This window comes from Stegodyphus dumicola, chromosome 1, assembly GCF_044657685.1.
Source record: "Stegodyphus dumicola isolate Sdum_Otavi_A_Nest chromosome 1, ASM4465768v1".
NCBI classification, from domain to species: Eukaryota; Metazoa; Arthropoda; class Arachnida; order Araneae; family Eresidae; genus Stegodyphus; species Stegodyphus dumicola.
The window spans coordinates 154,327,057-154,348,813 of NC_140768.1; the positions used below are offsets into that span (position 1 = coordinate 154,327,057).

Below are 21,757 nucleotides of genomic sequence, written 5' to 3' on the forward strand. Positions count from 1 at the left end.
CTTTTTATTCGTTATAAAAATGCTCAACAGGACACAATATTAATAAGTCAATAATTAACCATTATTGGGGTTCTAGTGTAGAAATGGGGTACCCTCTGATTTTGGCACCAAATATCCACGTTGCTGCTAGTTTTCTGACAACCCAGAATCGGATTTGTTTTCCCGAAGTTATGGCAGCCAGTTTGTTGTTACACGTGCCAATGTTTTTCTCAAGCCTAATCTGATTGGAGCTTTTTAGTTTAGTGACCGAGTTCTACGTGATTTGTAAAGAACAAAGGAGGTGAAAAACAAACGAGATGAGTACTTTATTGTTTGTTGTCTTGTCCATATGACATGGAACAATGGTTGTCAGAGCCTAGTCCTAAAAGAGGCTGAACTTTTTCTATTTTCCACCCCCAATTTGGAGGGTTAGCGCCCCGGGGAGGGATCCGGGGGTTGTTTATGTTTTAGTATATAGAACTTAAATTTGTATTTTTAACATATGTTTTCAGCGTTGTTTCGGATGATAGTCGCCTTGGAAACATTGCTTCTTGGCATCAAAAATCACCAAAAATATCAAGAGGCATCGATTTTAAACTTTCACAGATTTTTATTTCATCAATTTGCAGTGAACAAAATAATTCTTTGAAACACTTACTATTCACCATCGCTTCACTTCTGATTTCTGTATTACCGTCTGACACCGTGACAGCATATTTGCCTCTGTCCGATGGCGTCATATGATCTACGCAAAGTTTCAAGGAACCTGTTGTGTCCTGACACATCTGGAATCGTTCCGAAGGTGGGATTTCCTTGCCATCTTTCGTCCTAGAATGCAGTTGCGAAAATATAACCACAGTTGCAAATGATAATTTTTAAGAAATTCAATGCAAGTTTCCATGAAAAGAACAGTTCTAAGGTGATTAATTCACATTAAGCAAAGCTAAAAAAATAGAACACTTAGCAAATTTGGGATACAACGACTCATTTTCACGCAATGTAACTAATGAGTATTCTCGAAAAATAATTTGTCATAAAATGTTTTAGTACATAGAGGTTAAATACGCACTTTGTTACTTACCGATTAATTGCACTGTTGTAGCGCATCGCATCGAATAAAAATTTGCTACGAAGATCTTCATTTATATATTTTCATTTTACCTTCAGATTTTGTCAAAACATAAAGTACAAATATACAGGGTGATTATAATTAAAGTTTAAGTTTCAAAACGCTATAAAAAAAGAACCACTCATGAAAATGACGTCAAATTTGAAAGGAATGTTATTGAAGAAGGCGGAAAGCGTATGGCAAAAGAAAAAATTTAGTTTCAAAAGTTAGCAACAGATGGCGCTGCAAGCGGAAAAAGACGTAAATTAAAATGTTAGTTAAATTTCAGTGTTATAAAGCCGTCAGGTACCAGGCTGTTCCTCATTTTGCGTCTCAGACGTTCGCCATGGGTGTTTCACTGCAGGACCGCGCTCTGCTGGTAAAGCTGTATTACAAGAATGATGATTGTGCAAAAGTAGCTCTGCAAAAATTCAGGACACTGAAGGGTATAAAAGAAGGCATTGGTCCAATGAGTGTCGTAGGTCTAAAGAAAATGATGCAAAAATTCGAAACGACAGGTTCGTTTGATGTGCAATCTGCTAGAGGGAGAAAACGAGTGCATTCGACGGTAGTTGAAGAAGTGGCCCCAGCATTACAGGAGGGGTTGGCCGGTGGTATGCAACCGTGCAGTGCACGAGGAATTGCCCGAACATTGGACAGGCCTACGAGCACGGTGCTGAAAATTGTACGAAACATCCTGCAATGCTATCCGTACAAAATTGGCTATGTGCAGGAGTTGCTTCCGTCTGACCTGACAGCTAGGGAGACGTTTGCGTTAGAATTCCTCGCTCGCATGGAAGTGGATAATGAATGGCCGTGGAAAATTTTGTGGACAGATGAAGCCCATTTTTATCTGACACGATACGTGAATACCCAGAATTGTCGAATACGGGCAACAGAAAATCCATTGGCAACGCACCCCGTACCACTTCATTCTGAAAAGGTCACGGTATGGTGTGGCTTTATGGCATCATTCATCCTACAACCATATTTTTTCGAGCAGACGGGTGCTTCCGGTCCTGTTACCGCAACCGTCACTGGTCAGAGGTATGCGTCTCTTTTGCGCAACCACGTGATTCCAGCTCTGCAACAGCATGGATGTGTGGATGAAATCATTTTTATGCAAGATGGCGCTCCTCCGCACATTGCACATCCCGTGAAGCAGCTGCTGAGGCGCCATTTCGGAAAGCTCGAATTATCAGCCGTCATTTCCCTACAGCCTGGCCGTCCCGATCACCTGATCTTACTCCGTGTGATTTCTCGCTGTGGGGATATCTGAAGGATGTTGTGTTCCGTGCTCCAATTGCAAATTAGCGGAATTAAAGGCACGCATTTCACAACACATTCTGAACATCACCCCGGAGACACTGCAATCCGTTGTGGAACATGCTGTTTGTCGCTTTCAACTTGTTGCACACAATGGTGGACACCATATTGAACATGTTTTGCGCCAGTCTCGCGACAGTTCCGAACTTCTTTGATGAATGGTTCTTATGCGGTACGTCGCCGCAAAACTCTTGAAACCGATTTGTCCCTTTCGATGTGATATGTACAGTCATGCAAATAAAATAATTCAACAATTCTAATTTATCAATACGTTTTAATGTGTAACTTCCACCTTAGCCGTTGTTTTACGAATCATTTCTCGTCGTGATTCTGCCGCTTACAGCGCCATCTGTGGCTAACTTTCGAAACTAAATTTTTTCTTCTGCCATACGCTTTCCGCCTTCTTCAATAACATTCCTTTCAAATTTCACATCATTTTCATCAGTGGTTCTTTTTTTATAGCGTTTTAAAATTTAAACTTTAATTATAATCACCCTGTATATCTATTATTTTAAAATAGAAGGCATATAATTATATATTTGTTTCTGTCTTTCCTCATATCAAGATTCAGTTTCCTTAGTAAAATAGCCTCCCAAACACTTTTTTTTTTGTGTAAACTTCATTTATTAAATAACATTTTCTATGCACCTATGCTATATAAAATTCCAGTTGAAAAATCAAAGAGCATAGTTTAGAATTTCCTATAAAAAGTCCTGCGCGTTGGAGATAAAGATTTTTATTCCATGCAGTGTTGCCACTACTCGCTGTCAAATCTTCGAATATGTTAATAAAAAATTCGTTAACATTTTGAAAAATATGGAATATAAAATTGGAGCTTCCAGGTGCACATGTTCAGGGAAAAAACTTATAAGGTATTTCTAACGCCTTCTGAACATGCCTTCGTGGTGTGGTCAACACACTCTGCGCGTATTCGAGAGATCCGAGGTTCGAAATCTCGGCGAAGGCACTGCTCATTTTTCATGTCTCCTTCTTCAAAATAACCTAATGACTCTACAAACTACGTTTAACAATCATTGTTTTCACAGTACAAGGAACATACATGCAGATTCTTTATTATTCAGCTTAGTTAAAAAATACAGTTCAATAATATTTGGTGACAACAATTTGAAAAGCGATACAGCCGTTTATAGTGGATGACGTGAAATCCTGCTTCGAAACTGATAGGCCATCTCGGCTAACGCCGTTTTGGACTAATAATACATGAAATAAATAGTTATTTGCTCAGTTTACAACTAAAGTTCAGCTTCTGTAATCGACAATAATTTCTGGACATTAAATTCATAGCTTTTATATGGTGCATATGACAATCTATCTACCTGTTCTTCCACAATCCCGAAGATAATTTATTAGATGTAGAGCAAACTCGACACATATGCTTATGTCATAACAACCTAGGCTTCTGAGCAGAACAGAATTCTCAGCTAGCCCGATTTATTGATTTTTGTGGGCTACGTACTCTGTCTAATTTTCTCCGCTGTTTCGTCACAGTTGGTGGTGTCTAGTGTCACTCAAGCAACTAGTTTTCGTAATCTGCCGAATATTATCACAGAATATTCTGGTGGCTTGGCGGAACAGTATTATTGTCCCGATCTGATCAACGTATCTTCTAAATGAGGGTTTCACAATAGCAACGGATAAGAACCCTTCATATTCTAAACCAAAAAACGCTACTCAGATTCTTTCACAGCAGAAACCGCCCAGACGGTATAGTGGTTAGGGGAGCCGACTGCGATACCAAAGGGCTCGGGTTCGAATCCCTGAGAAGGCATGGTTGTAACTGTTCCGTCCCTTCATAGGAGGCAAATATGGTCCAGCTATTAGGTGCCTCCCTAATAAACTGACCACAACTTCTGGCCTTAGTAGTGGCCAAGCCGAAGTCGGATGAGGGCCTGCCATTTGTAAACAAAAAACTTTTTCACAGCAAAGTCTCCCAAAATACCCGAGCAATCACACATCGGTAGATCGTTGAACGACTGCATCCATTTTGTACTTAGTGCATTATTCCTCCCCATCACGTTAATACATGGCTCATTGGTTTCGAGAGTTGTTAATTGACATGTCAATCATTCTTTGGAAGCAATTAAAAGCAGCTCTGTTATTTGAATTCACCTTTCCTCTCATTTGTTTAGCGTCAATGTTTAGCTATTCATGCTCGCAACTGCAATCCTGTCCTAAGGAGAAGCTGGACATAGTAGGTGAAACCGCACAAAGGTCTCCCAAGAGAAAAGTAATCGCTTAACTTAATAAGGTTATTCTTTAAGCTGTAGCATTCTACTTGGCATGGTGGAAGAAATCCATTCCAACAAAAATTCATATATACGAGCATTTAAGAGGTTTGAGAGGAACAGATTTTGGTTTTTATCGAGAGTTAAAGAACTAATATCCCCACTTTTAAGCAGAACTTGTATCTGCTGGACGATGTGTCACAAAACCGTTTGCATGTACCAATTAAAACATTTATATAATATCTTTCATTATATGAATATCAAGAACATGTGCAACCCATAACTTGGAAACTACAGGATTTCATAACCAGATGAATCCTGTTTAAGCCGTTTTGTATTTAATAATTTGTTACAGAAAATTGTACAAAACTTATTTGCCTCGAAGACGTATTCACAGTAGATTAAAGTGTAGACGTATTCATAGTAGATATCTCTGTTACACATAGCTATAACCAACAAGTTTATTACAGGCAGACTATTTTGACTCTAGCAATCTAACTCATTGCGAAATTATATTGAGGCTAGAAATCTAACTCATTATGAAGTTACTGATGCAGATGAAGCTCACACTGACGCTAGCAGTTTAACTTGTAAGGATTATGTTAATTTTATTAACAGTTAAATTTTAAGTTAAAGTTCCTTTCCTGTCAAATTCTTAACTTCAACTTACTACTTCCGGCCAGAACGTAGTTTTGGAATCTTACTGAATATTTAATGAGGAGGAGCGGTATTTAAACCACGAAGTTACTTACAGACTCGGAGAGAATCAGAGTTTCTGATTTACGCGCGTCTGCCTTTTTGGCCACTCTCTCTCTCAAAGCTGTTATTACGCTCGGCCGTACTCAGGCCCTTCTGAGCTTCGTAGTCAAATAAGTTAAGAGACCAACTCGATTTGAATTTTGATAGCTTCGGCTATATTTCTTTAGTTAATCTTAGTTTTAGTTGAATTCTTAGTCTCTTAAGTTCAAGCTCAAGTGTCGGCTTTGACTGTACTCTCCCAGGCGGAGTTTTGTTAAATCTTATTAGAATAATAAAGGGTTAGTTACCCTTCTATCTTGTTGTTTCTTGTCACACGAACTTATGCGATTATTCATTATCTAGTTCCTAAGACTCGTCACTTTCTACAGTAACTGAGATTTACAGAGTGAAAGTCTTACATTCTCATTACGAAATTACCAAAGTATACTTATGGTAATCGTTAAGATTTAGATAATATAGTTAGTCACTCATGAAATTGAATCAAAATATATATTTAATATATATTTAACGTTTTTATTTTAATTTATTAGTTGGCTTACCATCTGACTGAAACTGGCTTAGGATCAGTTGTCACTTTTGCTTCTAAGGTGCAAGGTTTTCCTTCCGGTACCAACTGAGGCATAAGACTCTGCAGAAATTCGAATACCTTTGTAGGTTTCTTCTCTACTTCTCCTTTCATAATGGGTACGACTAAACGTAAAAGAAAATACATTTATTGGGAATTCCCCTACTGCAACGAAATGGGAAACACGCTTGCATGCTTCTTTACTTCTACACTTAAATGTTTGACAAAAACGCTGAATTCTATAATATTTTGTTCCTTAACTGCCCAGAAAAAATTTTAAATTTTTTAAATTGGTTGAAATTCATCAATAAAAAAAGATTTAAATATGTAATAAAGTCGACATTATTAATTCAAAGGAAGAATGCAAGCCGTTTTTGGTTAAATGTATTCATGAAAATCACTTCACGAGAAACATAATTATTGCATAATAGTAATGTCGCGTTTGCTTACTAGAACTTTACTTCCACGAACGCCCTCTGGCGAAAGAGACTAAAAGTAATGAGTTGAACGGCTGACGCGTCTAACAGATGTATAACGATAGACCGTCTCCGTATAAATTATGCTTGTAATCATTATAACTTGTAAATATTTTGTAGATATCTTTCATACGAATTAAAATTTCTTAAAAAGTTTATAGCGGTGTTGCGCAGTGAATCGAAGTTCATTATAGAGACGGATACCGACAAGAAGGAAAGAAGGCAGTTCAGGGCAGCCCTATTTAGAAGGTAAGTGAACTTTCACTTATCTATTTAATGATCAAACAATTTTAATAGTACAAAGTTGATAAAATTTTTAACATGGCGCCCGAACAGGGACTGCCAGTAACTGCTGTTTTCCTAACTATTGAAACTGTCTAAATTGATATCAGTTATATAGATAATACATAAGCATAAATAATTAGTGATTGCTGATAGTTGTTGAATTATTGAATATTAAATAATGACGGAATTCATCGATACATTGAAAAGGAAACGCGGCCACATAAGGGCTGCCGTTACAAAATTAATTGGCCGAATCGAAACTGAATTACCAAAAACAGAAGTGAATGCAAAGGAACTAGAAATTTCCTTAGAACTCTTAAATGAAAAATCGAACGAGTTAAAACAAATAGATGCCGATATAGAAAAATTAATAGACATAAATTATCTAGACCAGGAATTAAACGGTGTTGACGAATATCGTGAAAGAATAACTACATTTAAATACAAAGCTAACAAAAAACTGAAAGAAATTAATATAGAACAACAAAAATTTAGTGTGTTAAGAAGCACTGAACAGTTAAGTGAAAGTATTACAGAAAACGTTAAAATCGAAAGTCATAATGTGAAGCTTCCTAAACTTATGATTCCGAAGTTTTATGGAGAGAGCTGCGAATGGCTGACATTTTGGAACACTTTTTCATCAGCCATACACCAAAATAAAACGCTTGACGCTATAAGCAAATTTAATTATTTGAAATCCTTTTTGGGAGGCACCACCATTGACGGTTTCGATTTAACCGAAGAAAATTACGAAACTTCTGTTAAACTCCTCACAGAAAGATTTGGAAATAAAGATGTACTGATAAACGCCCATATAGATAAATTACTGAAAATAAGACCTCTAAAAGATTGTAATGATATTCAAAATTTCCGTAAGTTATTCCGTAAGTAAAATTTCCGTAAGAATACGTGCTCTAGAACCTATCATGGACTCCAGTGGCCTTATAAAAGTGAAGACACGTATCTTTCAGAGAGACGATGACGCTGACTTTCGTTACCCAGTTTTACTTCCCTCAGAACATCCATTAGTATTAAAACTGATCAAATCTGAACATGAAAGGCTAAGTCACGCTGGAGTACAATTCGTTATTTGCGCTTTGCGTGAAAAATATTGGATCATAAAGAATAGGAGGACAGTACGCAAGGTTATCCAAAACTGTGTACGATGTCGAAGGTTCGACTCTGATTCATATAAGACTCCTCAAGCGCCACTACCTGAAGACAGAATAAGAGATGCTTTAATTTTTGAGATTATTGGTGTTGATCTGACAGGTCCCTTAATTTTAAAAGGAGGCCAAAAACATGTATCGTCATTTTTACTTGCGCAATATATAGAGCAGTTCACTTAGAGCTATTCTCATCTCTATCAACTGAAAGTTTCCTGCACGCGTTCAAGCGATTCATCGCTCGAAGGAGTAGACCTGTCACTGTATACTCCGACAATGGAACCAATTTTGTTGGATCAAATAATTTGTTTAAGACCATAGATTGGAATTCTATTTTAGAAAATGCAACAGTTAAGAAAATTGAATGGAAATTTATCCCCCCTTCCTCGCCATGGTGGGGAGGGTGGTGGGAAAGATTAATTGGAGTACTAAAGAGAATTCTTCGAAAGGTACTAGGAAAATCTTCTCTGAACTACGAAGAATTGTTGACAATCATTTGTGACTGCGAGAGCATTATGAATAACCGTCCTCTCACGTATTTGTCAGAAGACGTAAAGGATTTAAGAGCTCTCACCCCAGCAATGTTTCTAACAGAAATTCCAGAGACTGGAGTTCCTGAATTAGATCTTTTGGATTCTAAATCCATCAATAAAAGATACCTTTACAGAGCCAAATTGAGAAAGGAATTACGAAAGAGATTTCGATCAGAATATTTAGGGCAACTAAAACAAAGCTCAAAATTCATCCGCGAACCATCTTCTGTGAAAGTTGGTGATCTTGTAATTGTGTCCAACAACGAAAAAAGGATAAACTGGCCCTTAGCTAGAATCCTGGAAATTTTTCCGTCCCACGACGGACACATTAGATTAGTGAAACTGAAAACTGCACAAGGGGAGATTATAAGACCTACTAAGAACCTCATACCTCTTGAACTCAACTTTACACCCGAGTCGGATATACAAGTGAAGTACAGAACTCGAAGTATGACGAAATCTCAAAAGACTTGAACTACAGGTCAGTTGAGGTCCATCCTCTGCTGATACTGGACCTCAAGGTGGGAGTGTCGCGTTTGCTTACTAGAACTTTACTTCCACAAACGCCCTCTGGCGAAAGAGACTAAAAGTAATCAGTTGAACGGCTGACGCGTCTAACAGATGTATAACGATAGACCGTCTCCGTATAAATTATGCTTGTAATCATTATAACTTGTAAATATTTTGTAGATATCTTTCATACGAATTAAAATTTCTTAAAAAGTTTATAGCGGTGTTGCGCAGTGAATCGAAGTTCATCATAGAGACGGATACCGACAAGAAGGAAAGAAGGCAGTTCAGGGCAGCCCTATTTAGAAGGTAAGTGAACTTTCACTTATCTATTTAATGATAAAAAAAATTTAATAGTACAAAGTTGATAAAATTTTTAACAAGTAAGACATAAACATTCGATCTTATTCTAATGTACTGTATACTCATGATTTACGTGAGGTTTGAGACATCAGTAATACAAATTTCGAGCATAATTATTCTTATTTCAAGTACTTAACTATTATTTAAAATTAAGTAACACAGCAGGTTTATTTTTGCGTAGATTTTGAACCAAACTTTAGCGGATTCGAGGGCAATCAAATACGGGTTCTTCCTTTTTCAGGAGAAAAAAAAATATTTTGCAAAATGGGAGGAGCGACGACCATATCTATATCAAAAGGAATGGGTGGACAAAAATGAACACCAACATACTGCCCTCTGTCGAGGGAAATAATAACGAAATGTGAAAATAAGAATATAAGAATAAAGGTGAAAATATTAGAAAAAGTATTAGGAAAGACTGGACTAGAATTATGTCATTAAAAAACGTGCGTGTTTCGATATCTAAAGCTACTATACTATTCTGTACATAATACTGTCAATCGAATGGATTGAGCATTGCAATAAAAAATGATTTCTAAAGGTAAAATTTTAGTCATGTTTGATAAAATACTAAAATCTTAAATAAAAACGGTGACTTTTTCCAAAGATATAAATTTCCGAAAACATTCCAGTAATTATGCATGATTTTGATGGATATTCCACATAGAATACTTTAATCAAAAATGTGTCAAAGTGGTAGCTCCTTCCGGAGCTCTTCTTGGAAGGGTACTAGGAAAGTTCGAGTCCCAGTTTGAGGAAGAAAGGATATATTATCCTCCTTTTAAAAGAAAATCTAATTTTTATCACTTCCTAATTTTTATTAATAATTTTTATTTCTAGAATTTTATTTTTAGTTTGAAGTCGAAACAATGTTTTACGGATCTCAAAATTACAGTTGAAAGAAACTAAGCAAAGAAAAATGGTTGGATCCGATCTCATTCCTCGTTCGATTCTTTTCTCTCTTCGCATACTGATCTTGATTCACTCTATGGTTCAAATTTAATTCACCAATTTTATTGTTAGTGAGTGGTGAGTCGTAAAAAGGAACCGATTCAGCTTAACACAAGCGTACGATTTGATCTGATTTCATAAAAAGAGCAGTTTTGCTTCTTCCTGAATGTGACTTCCTGTCCTTTGAAATTTACTTTTATTTCCAGTCAGGTAAGAGTCTTCATAACTTCTTTCTACTTTAAAATTGTATATGCCCAGCAGAAATACTACATAAACACTAGTATATGTTTTATGTGTATCCGCTCTTTTCGACAATAAAAAAAGTAAATACTTAACCATTGTCAGCTCCATTTATAGAAATAATTCAATGTGTTATAATTGATATTATTCAACAAATATACTCGAAATATAGATATTATTAATTGTATTATAACTATTATCATTCAATAGATATATTCGATATATAGATATGATTCAGTGTATTATAATTTATATTCAATAGATATATTCGATATATGGTTGATTGGTGTCATATCCTTTGAGAAGTCAAATGGATCCATGCATGAAAGTCACAGTTTTTGCCATTTCCACAATCTTTTCACTATAAAGCTGTCCTTTTATTCGATATAAGGATATGATTTTATGTATTCTAACTAATAAAGATATGATTCAATGTGTTATAATTGATGCTATTTAACAGACATATTCCATATATGATTCAATGTACTATAAATGATATTATTAAATACATATATTCAATAAACAAATATGATTCAATATATTAGAATTGCTGTTATTTAATAGATGTATTCTATATATCGATATGATAAAATATATTATAACTGATATCATTTAATAGATATATTCGATAAATAGATATGATTTAATATATTATAATTGTCACAGCAAAATCTATGTTAAGTAAATTGGAAATGTATGTTCGAATTTACACCGCAAAAGACTGCTGTTACCGAAATTTTTTCTAGAATGGAGGGTAACTTATAAGTGAATTTTTCCAAAGATAAAAAATATATTTCATTAGTTATTTAAATAAAAAATATGTGAAAATTTAAAATGAATGCTTTTAAAATTTTCTATCTACCTTATTTTTGAATAGAATACAGAGGTAAAATCTGGAAATGATAAAATTTTAAATTGTTATAAAATTTTTTAAATGAATCCTTTAAACTTCTCTTATCTCTCTACAAATTCTGTATTTTCTTTCGGATGCTTTAAACTACAAGAGATAGGCAATTAATGCGGTGTATATTTAACTTATATGTTAACTACTTTTTAGCAGTAAAACAATGAAGGGGAGGGGGAAACTAAAAATAATCTGTCTAAATTAGAATAGAACAATTGTATTCTGACTGCATGGTTTCGTAAAAACGATTTCCAAGTTTGGTTTAATTGAGTATGGCAAAACACACTACTGCTATCTGCCTAAGGGGAGGGATGCCTTCGTGGAAGAATTTCTAAGCGAAACTGGCTTGTATACACGTTACACACAGGAAAAACCACTAAAACGCCCTTGCAGACAGCTCGTTCGACTGGAATTCAGCCCAAGTCGGAATTACCAGTGTTCAGCAATTCGAACCCTCGGCCGCTGTTGGGCACATGAAAAAGGACTACAATATTTTGCATAAACCTTAAAGCAAGAAACTGATTTCCATAAAATTATAAACTCATAAGCTAAGCATCTTACCGATAACTGGAGCTTCACTCATAGCTTTTCCAGATTTGTTTGAAACTAATGCGGTGTACATTCCAGCATCTTCACATTTGACGTTGTGTATCGTCAAAGTTGCTAATCCCTTCTCATCTATGCTTATTGTACAGTGCTGGCCTTCTAATACATTCTTTCCATTGTGCATCCTGAAAAAAAAAGGGGGTTTCATTTCAGCGATTCTCCCGTTTAGTATAAATATAAGAAAGAAATGAAACAAAAAAATAAATTAAAAAATCATAGAAATTCATAGCGTGAATATGCTGTCGCATCATATATATTTTCTTTTCTTTCAAAGTTAACCTACGTCAGATAAATTGCAAGTGTTGCTCCAAAAGATTGTTGTTACTGTGTATATAAAAAAGTTCAATTTTATATATCTAACAAATAATTGTATTTTAGGGTATATCGTTGGCCCTGTGTCAAAAGCTTCGGAGTTACCTAGGTATAAGGGAACCTGACGCGTTGTTATGTGTAACTGTTGAAAGATTGAGCAATCGTACAGTTTCGTATTTATATTTTATGCAACATAAAAGCCTAAGGTACTTAACTTACTTTCCCATCCAATACGAAAGTCTGCGCAGGTTCAGTGAAACATGAATCAGACATGCTGGCCAAAATGTGAAGGAAGGGATCCCTCTTTGTTTAGTTAGATAATCAACACATACAAAAGTTACGGATATATAAGATAAAAATTAAATAATCGTACTACTTAACGTTACATAGCCACTGTTTACTCGTTTTCTCTAATTAAATTTTATACCGTAGCCACTGTCACCCAGACGGTCTAGTGGTTAGGGCAGCCTACTAGGGTACCGAAGGACCCTGGTTCGAATCCCAGGTAAGACATGGATGTTTGTAAATGTATAGTGTCGGTGCGGCATGGCGTCACTCTAAATATGTGGCGAGCCGAAAGTATTCTCGTGTGGACTGGTGGGTGAGGAGAGAGTTGGGAGCCCCCAAATCCTCCTGGAGTGCTCTTCCTAAAAACTGGGGGTGGAAAATAGAAGTCCAATCTCTCTTCGGAGTAGGCTCTGGCAGCCATTGTCCCATGCAATATGGATAAGATAACAACAACCGTGGCCATCATCCCTCACTTGAGCCAGAATCCCATAACTTTGAAATGGTTCCACGGCGTGATTTTCTGTAGACGACAAGCCCAAATACTGATGCTCATTCTGATGCCCAATAACTTATGCTTCTTTTGATGCCAGGATCATGTACTTTGAAACGAATCCACTACATGGTGTTCCTTCCTTTATAGCAGAAGCTTCCTTTAAAAGGGCTTTTCCTATGTATCTTTCAGCCATATACATTACGAATGTCGCGCATCATGGCCAAAAAACACCCATCACCTTTTTGAAGGATCTCTACCATGCTTCTTCGAGATAACGCAGAAGCATTTGCAGTGCGATACTCTCAGTTTCAAAATTTTTCTTTCTAATTCAAGTAAAGTACTTTATAAAATAAAAAAATGCAATACCTTTGTTACTAAATCGTGCGATAAAATGGTGGGAAAAAGAAACGATTTAAAAAACAATGAATTTTAGTGGTGCCATCTAAAATATAAACTAACTAAAAGCGATAGATCGCATAATATATCCTTAACCCCCCCTTTTTTGTGTGTGTGTTTATGGAAAATGGTTGAGGTTAAATACGTAAATAACAAAAATAAAATCTCATTTACTGGGTATAACTGGAAATACACACTGCGTTTACAGATAAAAGACAACTCACTTATCCGAATTTTAGAACACCAGATACATTGAATATTTCGAATTATACTGCACATTCAAAAATGAGATAAATCATTATCTTTATTTTACAAACTAAACAATAAATTTCTCACCATGCAACTTCGGGCATAGGATATCCGGAAACGACCAATTCCAATTTGCCTTCTTCGCCTTCTACTAATTTTGCAGCTTTCAATTCTTTAACAATAGCAGGTTTCTTACCCGGAACTGCAAATAAAAATAAAAATTACAGCTTGTTAACGAATATAACCAAATATGTTAAACTTTATCAATTAATTACTAATCAGTAGTCTGAAGTACATGTTTATGATACCCTTAAACGGAGAAAATTCTTTCAAAGTAGCTATAACTGTATCTAAATATTTCAGTCTGGAACATTAAAATGAATATAAGAAAAATAACCAAAAGGTAATTAATGGGTTTATTGCCTTATGATCTGTAGTACTAACAAAAGAATAAATTTTTATAACTATGGAACATTGAACATAGATGGGAGCTGATTTCGAATGCTGAATAGCATTAAAAACGTTATATGCATTTTAAAACAATCTTATATAGGTCTTTACCCCTTAATGGAGCTAAACGTTAGTACAATTTTACCCATTAAACAGATTACAAAATAGCACTCATAATGTATATAATTGCTGGCCTTTTGCAGTGTTATCGCTGCCAAGAACACCACATTGTGTTAAGTGCGGCGACGCTCAAGCGTTATTTAAATGTACGAAAGGTGATCCTCTTAAATGTGCAAGCTGTGTATAAGTGTGTCACACTGCAAATTTTCGCGGATGTAAAAAACTCCCTAGACAGAAAGTCGCCTCCCCCAACCACGATCCTACGCAGACAGATTTGTGAAGAATAAGTGTTATTTATTAGTTCTCAACAGCGGAAAAGCACCTTAATCACTTAGCGAAGCTGAATAAGTCCTCATCAAGCTGCAAATGTTCATCCCAATCATCAAAGAAGTTGGCATTCCTCTTGGCTTCAACCAATTAAGCTCAGGAAGTACTCCCCAAAACACGATCCCACGGCTACCAAGCCTGTCCATCGATGAGTACATCAATTCTAGCACTCGCATCCGTTTAATATTTTGGAATGTCAAGGATCCCGACAGCAGAAGCACGAGATGCATCCCGTTTTCACTGACGAATATACAGACATCGGCATCATTACTAAAACTCATGCTCAGTCCTGCAATCGTCTTAATATCCCGAACTATCTCACTTTTCGCTGTGATCGCACCAGCCACCACGAAGGTTGCATCATGATTTATGTTAAATGAAATTACCAATTCTGCATTGTCCAGCAAAGCACGGATTTTAATTGTGAACTTGTGACATGAACTTGCATCTCTCTTTCCATGTATACGGATGTTTATTTCTCTGCATTTTACAATAGTCCGCACATTAATCTAAGTAAGAGCATTTTGAACTCTTTACTCCCACTTAAACTTTTGCTGATGGGGATCTAAGCTAAGGAACTTAGCATGGAGCTCTAGAAACTGTAACGTTAACAGCAAACTCTCACATGAATATATCCCTAATCATCCTGTGGTGATATATACTCACAAACCTTGGATGAATATGCTCACATACCGGACAGACTGAAGCATTCGGATGTCTTGGATATAGCTCTGTCTACCACTACTGTACTTTTTGCTCTTGAGTTTATGCAGGAAATGACTACAGAACGCCTCCCTGTCATCACAATCCTTTAAGGACCTAAGCCTTCTGCTTGCAACTCTTGAAAACTCACAGACTGGGTGTTGTTCGAAAATTTAACGAAGGACTACACTTTAAATTTCCATAAACATAATACTATGAATGGAATAGCATCTGCTGATCCTTACCTTACTTTCAAAATCCAGGATGGCATTTCAAAGCTCAGCAAAATTATTATCAATAAAGACAAAATCTACAGGTTCCCCTAAAATATGCGGCTTCGTAATCGCCGTCGGAAAAATTATCATCTTAGCCCAGGACCCAGCGCTCAAACACAAAGTGACCGTGCTTAACAATGAGATAAAACAGCCTGTTAAACTCCAAAAAGAGGATCTTTGGCGATTTAAAATGTAAAATCTAAATCTTCTGACGGTTTCTTTTGGACTTTAGTTAATAATTTGAAAACCTCTTCCGCAAGCAACTTCCCCCGCACTTCAGAAATCAATTTGCCATGTCCAATCAAGGAAAAGAGGATATTTTTGCCTAGAATCACAATTCACGACCAATTCCCGCCAGTAGACGCTAACTTCGAACTCATGACGCTCTTCCGAGTTCGCGATTGGTTTAACTCCCAGTGTGCATGGAGCCTGATCAATCTAACCACTCTAAGGTATCTGAAATTATGAAAAGACTCAGGAGAGAAAAGGCCTCAGGAGTTAATAGAATACCAAATGATGCCATAAAAAATCTGAACAATCGTCCTCATCGTAAACGCCTGCTCAGCCAAACTCTTATTTTCCGAAGCAAAGGAAGGAAGCAAAGATTACCCTGATATCAAACCCAGGAAAAACAGAACACTCTTAGCTTGATAGATATAGACCGATCAGCCTTCTGCCTGGTTTAGGTAAGGTCTTTGAAAGGATCATACTTAATCGAATGAAACAGAATCTTAACTGCTTCCTGAAAAATTTGGATTTAGGGAGCATCTTTCAACCGTTGTCCGTTTAACTGAATTTGCCGGATTTTCTATTCACTCCAATTTAAAAGTTTCTATACTCACGCTGAACGTGGCAAAAGCTTTCGACCGCTTCTAGTATGAAGGATTCATTTCAAAGCTCATCGATGTGGAGTTTGAACGAGAACGTATTCTGCTGAATTTATCTTTCATCATTAATAGGAATTTCAAGGCTTCTGTGGATGATGTTTTATCTACTCCTACGAATATACAAAGTCGTGTGCTCCAGGGCTCAGTTATTGCTCAGTCGTATGCTCCAGTGCTTTACCTCTTCTGTGTGGCTGACTTCCCGAAAATACAGTGGATGGACAAAAATATGGAAACACCTTGTGAAATGCATGTTTGAAAAGAAAGATTGATTTTAATGAAATATGTAGGTGGCGCTGGCATTTTTGACTACTGACGCCACCTATACAACTTCGTAAATGTGCTAAACAGTTCAGTTGTTGTCGGAATACTGTTATGTGAGGTTGTCACTGCATTATGTCAGAGTTAACAGACTTCGAACGTGGGCAAATTGTTGGAGCACGTATGGTAGGTGCTTCCGTAAGCAAGGTAGACGAGGTGTTTAGTGTTTCAAGAGGTACTGTATCGAAGATTTATTCAGCATATTTGAAAAGCGGAAAAACATCATCTGCTAAATCACAGCGCGGACGAAAGTGTGTCCTGAGTGATCGTGACAGACGATCATTAAGGGCAATTGTAACGAAAAATAAGAAGACCACAGCTGCAAAAGTTACTGCTGAAATGAATGTTGTGTTACCGAACCCTGTGAGTACCAAAACAATTAGAAGGGAGCTTCATAAATAGGGAATTGCTGGCCGTGCTGCAATTGAGAAGCCACTCATCAGTGATGCTAATGCCCGTAACAGGAAAAGGTGGTATTTAAGTCATAAAGCCTGGACTATAGAGCAGTGGAAGCGAGTAATATGGTCTGACGAGTCTTCTTTCACATTGTTTCCCACTTCTGGCCGAGTTTACGTCTGGAGAACGCCATCTCAAGCCTATAATAGACTTCTTGTTGCCAAGAGTGAAACATGGCGGGGGTTCTGTTATGGTTTGGGCAGCCATATCGTGGTTCTCTGCTAGCCCCATGATAACTGTGTCAGGGCACATGACTGCCAAGAATTATGTGAACATATTGGCCGATCAAGTTCATCCCATGGTACAAACTTTGTTCCCCGATGGTGATGGTGTCTTCCAAGACGACAAAGCCCCTGTTCACACAGCTCACATTGTCCAGGACTGGTTTTCTGAGCACGAGGATGAGTTTTCCCATCTCCCCTGGCCACCACAGTCACCAGACCTGAATATTATCGAACCTTTGTGGTCTACATTGGAACGGAAAGTGCGTTCTCGTTATCCACCGCCAACATCGTTATCTGAACTTGCCACCGTTTTGCAGGAAGAATGGTATAATATTCCCTTGGCAAACATACAGGAACTATATTTATCCATTCCGAGAAGACTGCAAGCTGTTTTGGATGCCAACGGGTTTCCTACACCATATTAAGCAAAGAAACATGTTTTTTTAAAAGTGTTTCCATATTTTTGTCCAACCCCTGTATATCTAAACAACAACTCAATCCTTGCTTGCTACGCTGATGATACTGCCTTCACAGCACAGCTAATGTAGATTATGGCATCAAAAAGTTACAAAATAACATCCCTTCTATCGAGCAATGGCGTAAATTTTCGAAAATCCCAATTAATGCACAGAAATTCCAACTTCTACTCTTCAGACGGAAAAAGAAACGAATATGCGCATCAAAGACAACTTACACCTATTCAAGGAACCAGTGCTTATTGATTCTCAGGCTAAATATGTTTGTGTCATTATAAATGGCAAGACGTGACTCTTATATATATTAGTCACGTCGAGCACATGAGAAGCAAAGCTCTCAAATTAATGAAATATGTACTCCTCATTATTAAGAAATAATCCAAGCTAGAGCTCTCAAAGGAGAGACTTATCTGTTTCTCTACTAGAAGACTAATCATCACTTTCGCATCCTCTGCGTGGGCTGCTGCTACCGCTTCACATATTAATAAATTCCAGGTAGTAAAAAACAGATTTCTACGCATCATTACTAATGCTAACTTTTCAGTCCGTAACAAACTTCTGCACGATGATCTAAAAATTCACCTCCTGCAAAAGTTCCTACGGATTACACATGGAAAACTCTTCCATAGCGCACAATTCTGTCTGTAAATTCAAAACTCTGTGAACACAAAACTTAGAAAGTCCTCTACGAAGACATCCCTTCCCTTAGGCAGATATCCCCAGTATGCTTTGCCATAATAAACTAAACCAAACCTAACCACTACGAAATACTAAATGAAAAGGATAGATTCCTTTGACGTTTTGCTGCATTCCTAATTTGCGAAACCCAGGACTTCCCCACCTAAGTACTACCTAAGTACTTTGAATATACTATTTTTGAATTTGCAAAGTGCGATGAACTGCAAAATTAAGCGATGATTTTGCAGCCTTCAGCCTGCACTCGGGTGGATGACTGCTCACGTGACTCTCCGTGAACTCCGTCGATTCGTGAATTTTGTCACTTCTGTTACAAAACGTTAATTAGAGCGTGTTCCGCCTGCTGAAGACCACGTTGATAGTTGAATTTCTAAGATAGCGTTACGTTTTTCGCCGCTGATTTTACTTTTTCGAATAGTGATTGTCACGACGATATAGGTATTGACGATATATTGAGCCAACTTGCGCCTTTATCATTTCTGCGTAGCCTCTGGCTAATTTACGACTTGGTTTTAATTTGAATTTCTATCATTTGGGATTACGCCATAAATGGCTGGTCTGTAAGCACAAGATGCGCTTTCTATTAAATTATTTTGAGATCTGAATAAAAGGATCTTTTATACGCTTCTTAAGTTCTGTTTCATCTTAGGCATAACGGTAAGTTGTTTACACGTCTATTCAGGGATTTGCCACAAGTTACACTTAATTGCAGGCACAGTACCTACGCTGTATAAATGCCATTTTTTCTGGTATAACATTTTGATACTTCCTTTTACACACGCACACATAAAAATTCACGGTGATAAATTCCTCCACACTGTTCCACACTAACTCTGAATTCTTAGATTGTTTCCAGTAGAAATTTAAAACTCCTAATTTATCCACTGAAAGATCTCGCGTCTTAGTCAAGGTTTTATTTAACGCTGTTAGTTTCTCATAAGTTTTTCCGGAAGAGTTAGTCAGGATTACTTACCAGACACTTTGATTAATGCCGATGAGTTATCTTCCCCTTCATCGTTAGTGGCTGTTAGTTTATATTCACCGGCATCTTCAGCCTTTGCTGCTTCGATGCTAAAAATGGCCTTGTTTTCACCTTCTGACAGTTTGATATGCTCCCCGGATTCCAATTTTGTACCATTTCTATCCCTGAAACCGATTAATAAATCAATGAAACATTATATGGCATACAGAAGGCTTTGTGATATTTTTAAGCAAAATGATTTTAATTCATTATAACCTTTTTTCCATTATTCCAGCTCGAATTATTAGAAACACAAAAAAAATATCAATGACTAAAACACTCGCAAGAAGAATATGATCGCACATAAGCAACACACATTATCATCCATACAAATGCACAGAGAGTTTCAGCAAATCGGTTACAAATTTCAGGAGAGATAGAGTACACCTAGACGATGGAAAATCATATAACAATGCGGGGTCGGAAATGCTTTCCTGGTGTGGTAGTGACGACACAAAGCACAAGAAATGAAGGACACGATCAGGGTGAAAAAACATGTTTATTATGCTTAAGGCAGCAGAAACCAAGAACTAAAAACAAAGACAACTATCGTCATCAAAGAAGGTATCCGAAATTAGGACTCTGGACCGTGATGCAGAAACAGTGCGTCATGCAACTTCCATGTGTGATGCACATCTTCCATGTCCCGGAGATGTAAGGTCTGCATCACGGTCCGGGATCGTAATTTCGAATACCTTCTTTGAACACGATTATTGTCAATTTTTTGTAATTAACCCTTCTTAAGTTTATCTTTCTATTCTTGGAGTTAAGCGATTATTCGGTTAGCAGTTCACTAGATTCCTGGACACTTAATTTGACAGAATAAAAGCGAGGAACTCTATAATATTATTAAGAATTATCTCGACATTTATGGGTACGAGTTAACTTCGTTTATCAATACTAAGTTTTATATAACTCACCATTTTTATAATGAAAGAGATGTATAACTTTCAAGGTTAAATTTATGCTAAATGATTCACGATATAGCCAAAGTAGATCATTTGTCTGAATTATATGTTTCCATATTCTATGTGTGAGTTTCTTGTCACGTGGCTCATACCAAAGAACGAAAATTCTGTCTTTGAAAGATCCCGCAATGTTAAATCGCAGGATCTAGAATTTATAATTCTTGAAGGATAATGTTTCAGTCTCTTTTTGTCATCTGTTGATCGGCCAATCCAGTTAAATGGATTTTCATCAAGATAAATTCAAACGTTCTCATAAACGAATGGCATGAAAAAATGTTCATATTTTTTAGGCTACTATGATAATTGTCTGCAACTATGGTAATGGTTTTTGTTCCATAACGCTGAAAATGTTTTTCTCTTACAGTAAATATCTATTTAGCATGGTAAACAAAACCCTTCTACAAGTTTGTAAATTTACAGGTGAATAGTTTTCAAGAACTTATGACTTACCAAACAACAGTTGGCTTGGGATTTCCAGTCACTTTAGCTTCTAGAAGAATGGGACTACCAATAATAACTTCTAAGTCATGTAATTGTTCGACGAAAGGTTTTGCACTTTTGGGTCGAACTAAAAACGGAATGCAAATTTGTTAACATTCGTTGAATAATAATAAAAATAGAGTAATAAATCGGTAAAAGAACAACGAAGTAGGTTTCTAATAACAAATTTGATTTGACACAAAAAGAATAAAAATCGCAAAAAAGACATTGGGGATAGAATAGAATAACCTTTAAAGAATACAAAGATTACCTTCAGACTGAGAAAAACATAAATTAAAACAACAGGATACAGGCCAAACAAGCTCATTATTAAGTAAGAAAACCAATATTTCATACAAAACAAGGCGTTATGCAAAACTATTTTAAGACGTGAGTCCACAAAAGCCCTAATACGAACTTTATTTTTGTCACTGTAGATAGCAGACTTCAATTCCGAAAATATTAAATGAAGAAAAACTCATGCTTTATCAAAAATTCCGAAACTTAACATTTCATATTGTCTTTCGCTCCCTTTATGTTTACGAAAATTGTAAACTCATTATGAAAATAAAACACAAAACGTTTAACTCCAGTATCCCGAA

At 36.6% G+C, this 21,757-nt stretch overlaps 1 protein-coding gene across 5 annotated transcripts in view; it reads right to left on the minus strand.

Moving 5' to 3' along the window:
• Nucleotides 1–21,757, minus strand: part of LOC118200338 (protein Obscurin-like) — a 500,451-nt gene that overhangs the window by 154,837 nt on the left and 323,857 nt on the right. For all 5 annotated transcript variants that reach the window (XM_085822284.1, XM_085822292.1, XM_085822266.1 and 2 more), the window contains 6 exons: nucleotides 21,126–21,243; nucleotides 19,660–19,832; nucleotides 13,843–13,957; nucleotides 11,973–12,142; nucleotides 5,958–6,108; nucleotides 638–807 (listed from right to left, as the gene is read on the minus strand). In XM_085822284.1, coding sequence (XP_085678410.1) covers nucleotides 638–807; nucleotides 5,958–6,108; nucleotides 11,973–12,142; nucleotides 13,843–13,957; nucleotides 19,660–19,832; nucleotides 21,126–21,243 — 897 coding nt within the window. The remainder of the gene's footprint in view (nucleotides 1–637; nucleotides 808–5,957; nucleotides 6,109–11,972; nucleotides 12,143–13,842; nucleotides 13,958–19,659; nucleotides 19,833–21,125; nucleotides 21,244–21,757) is intronic.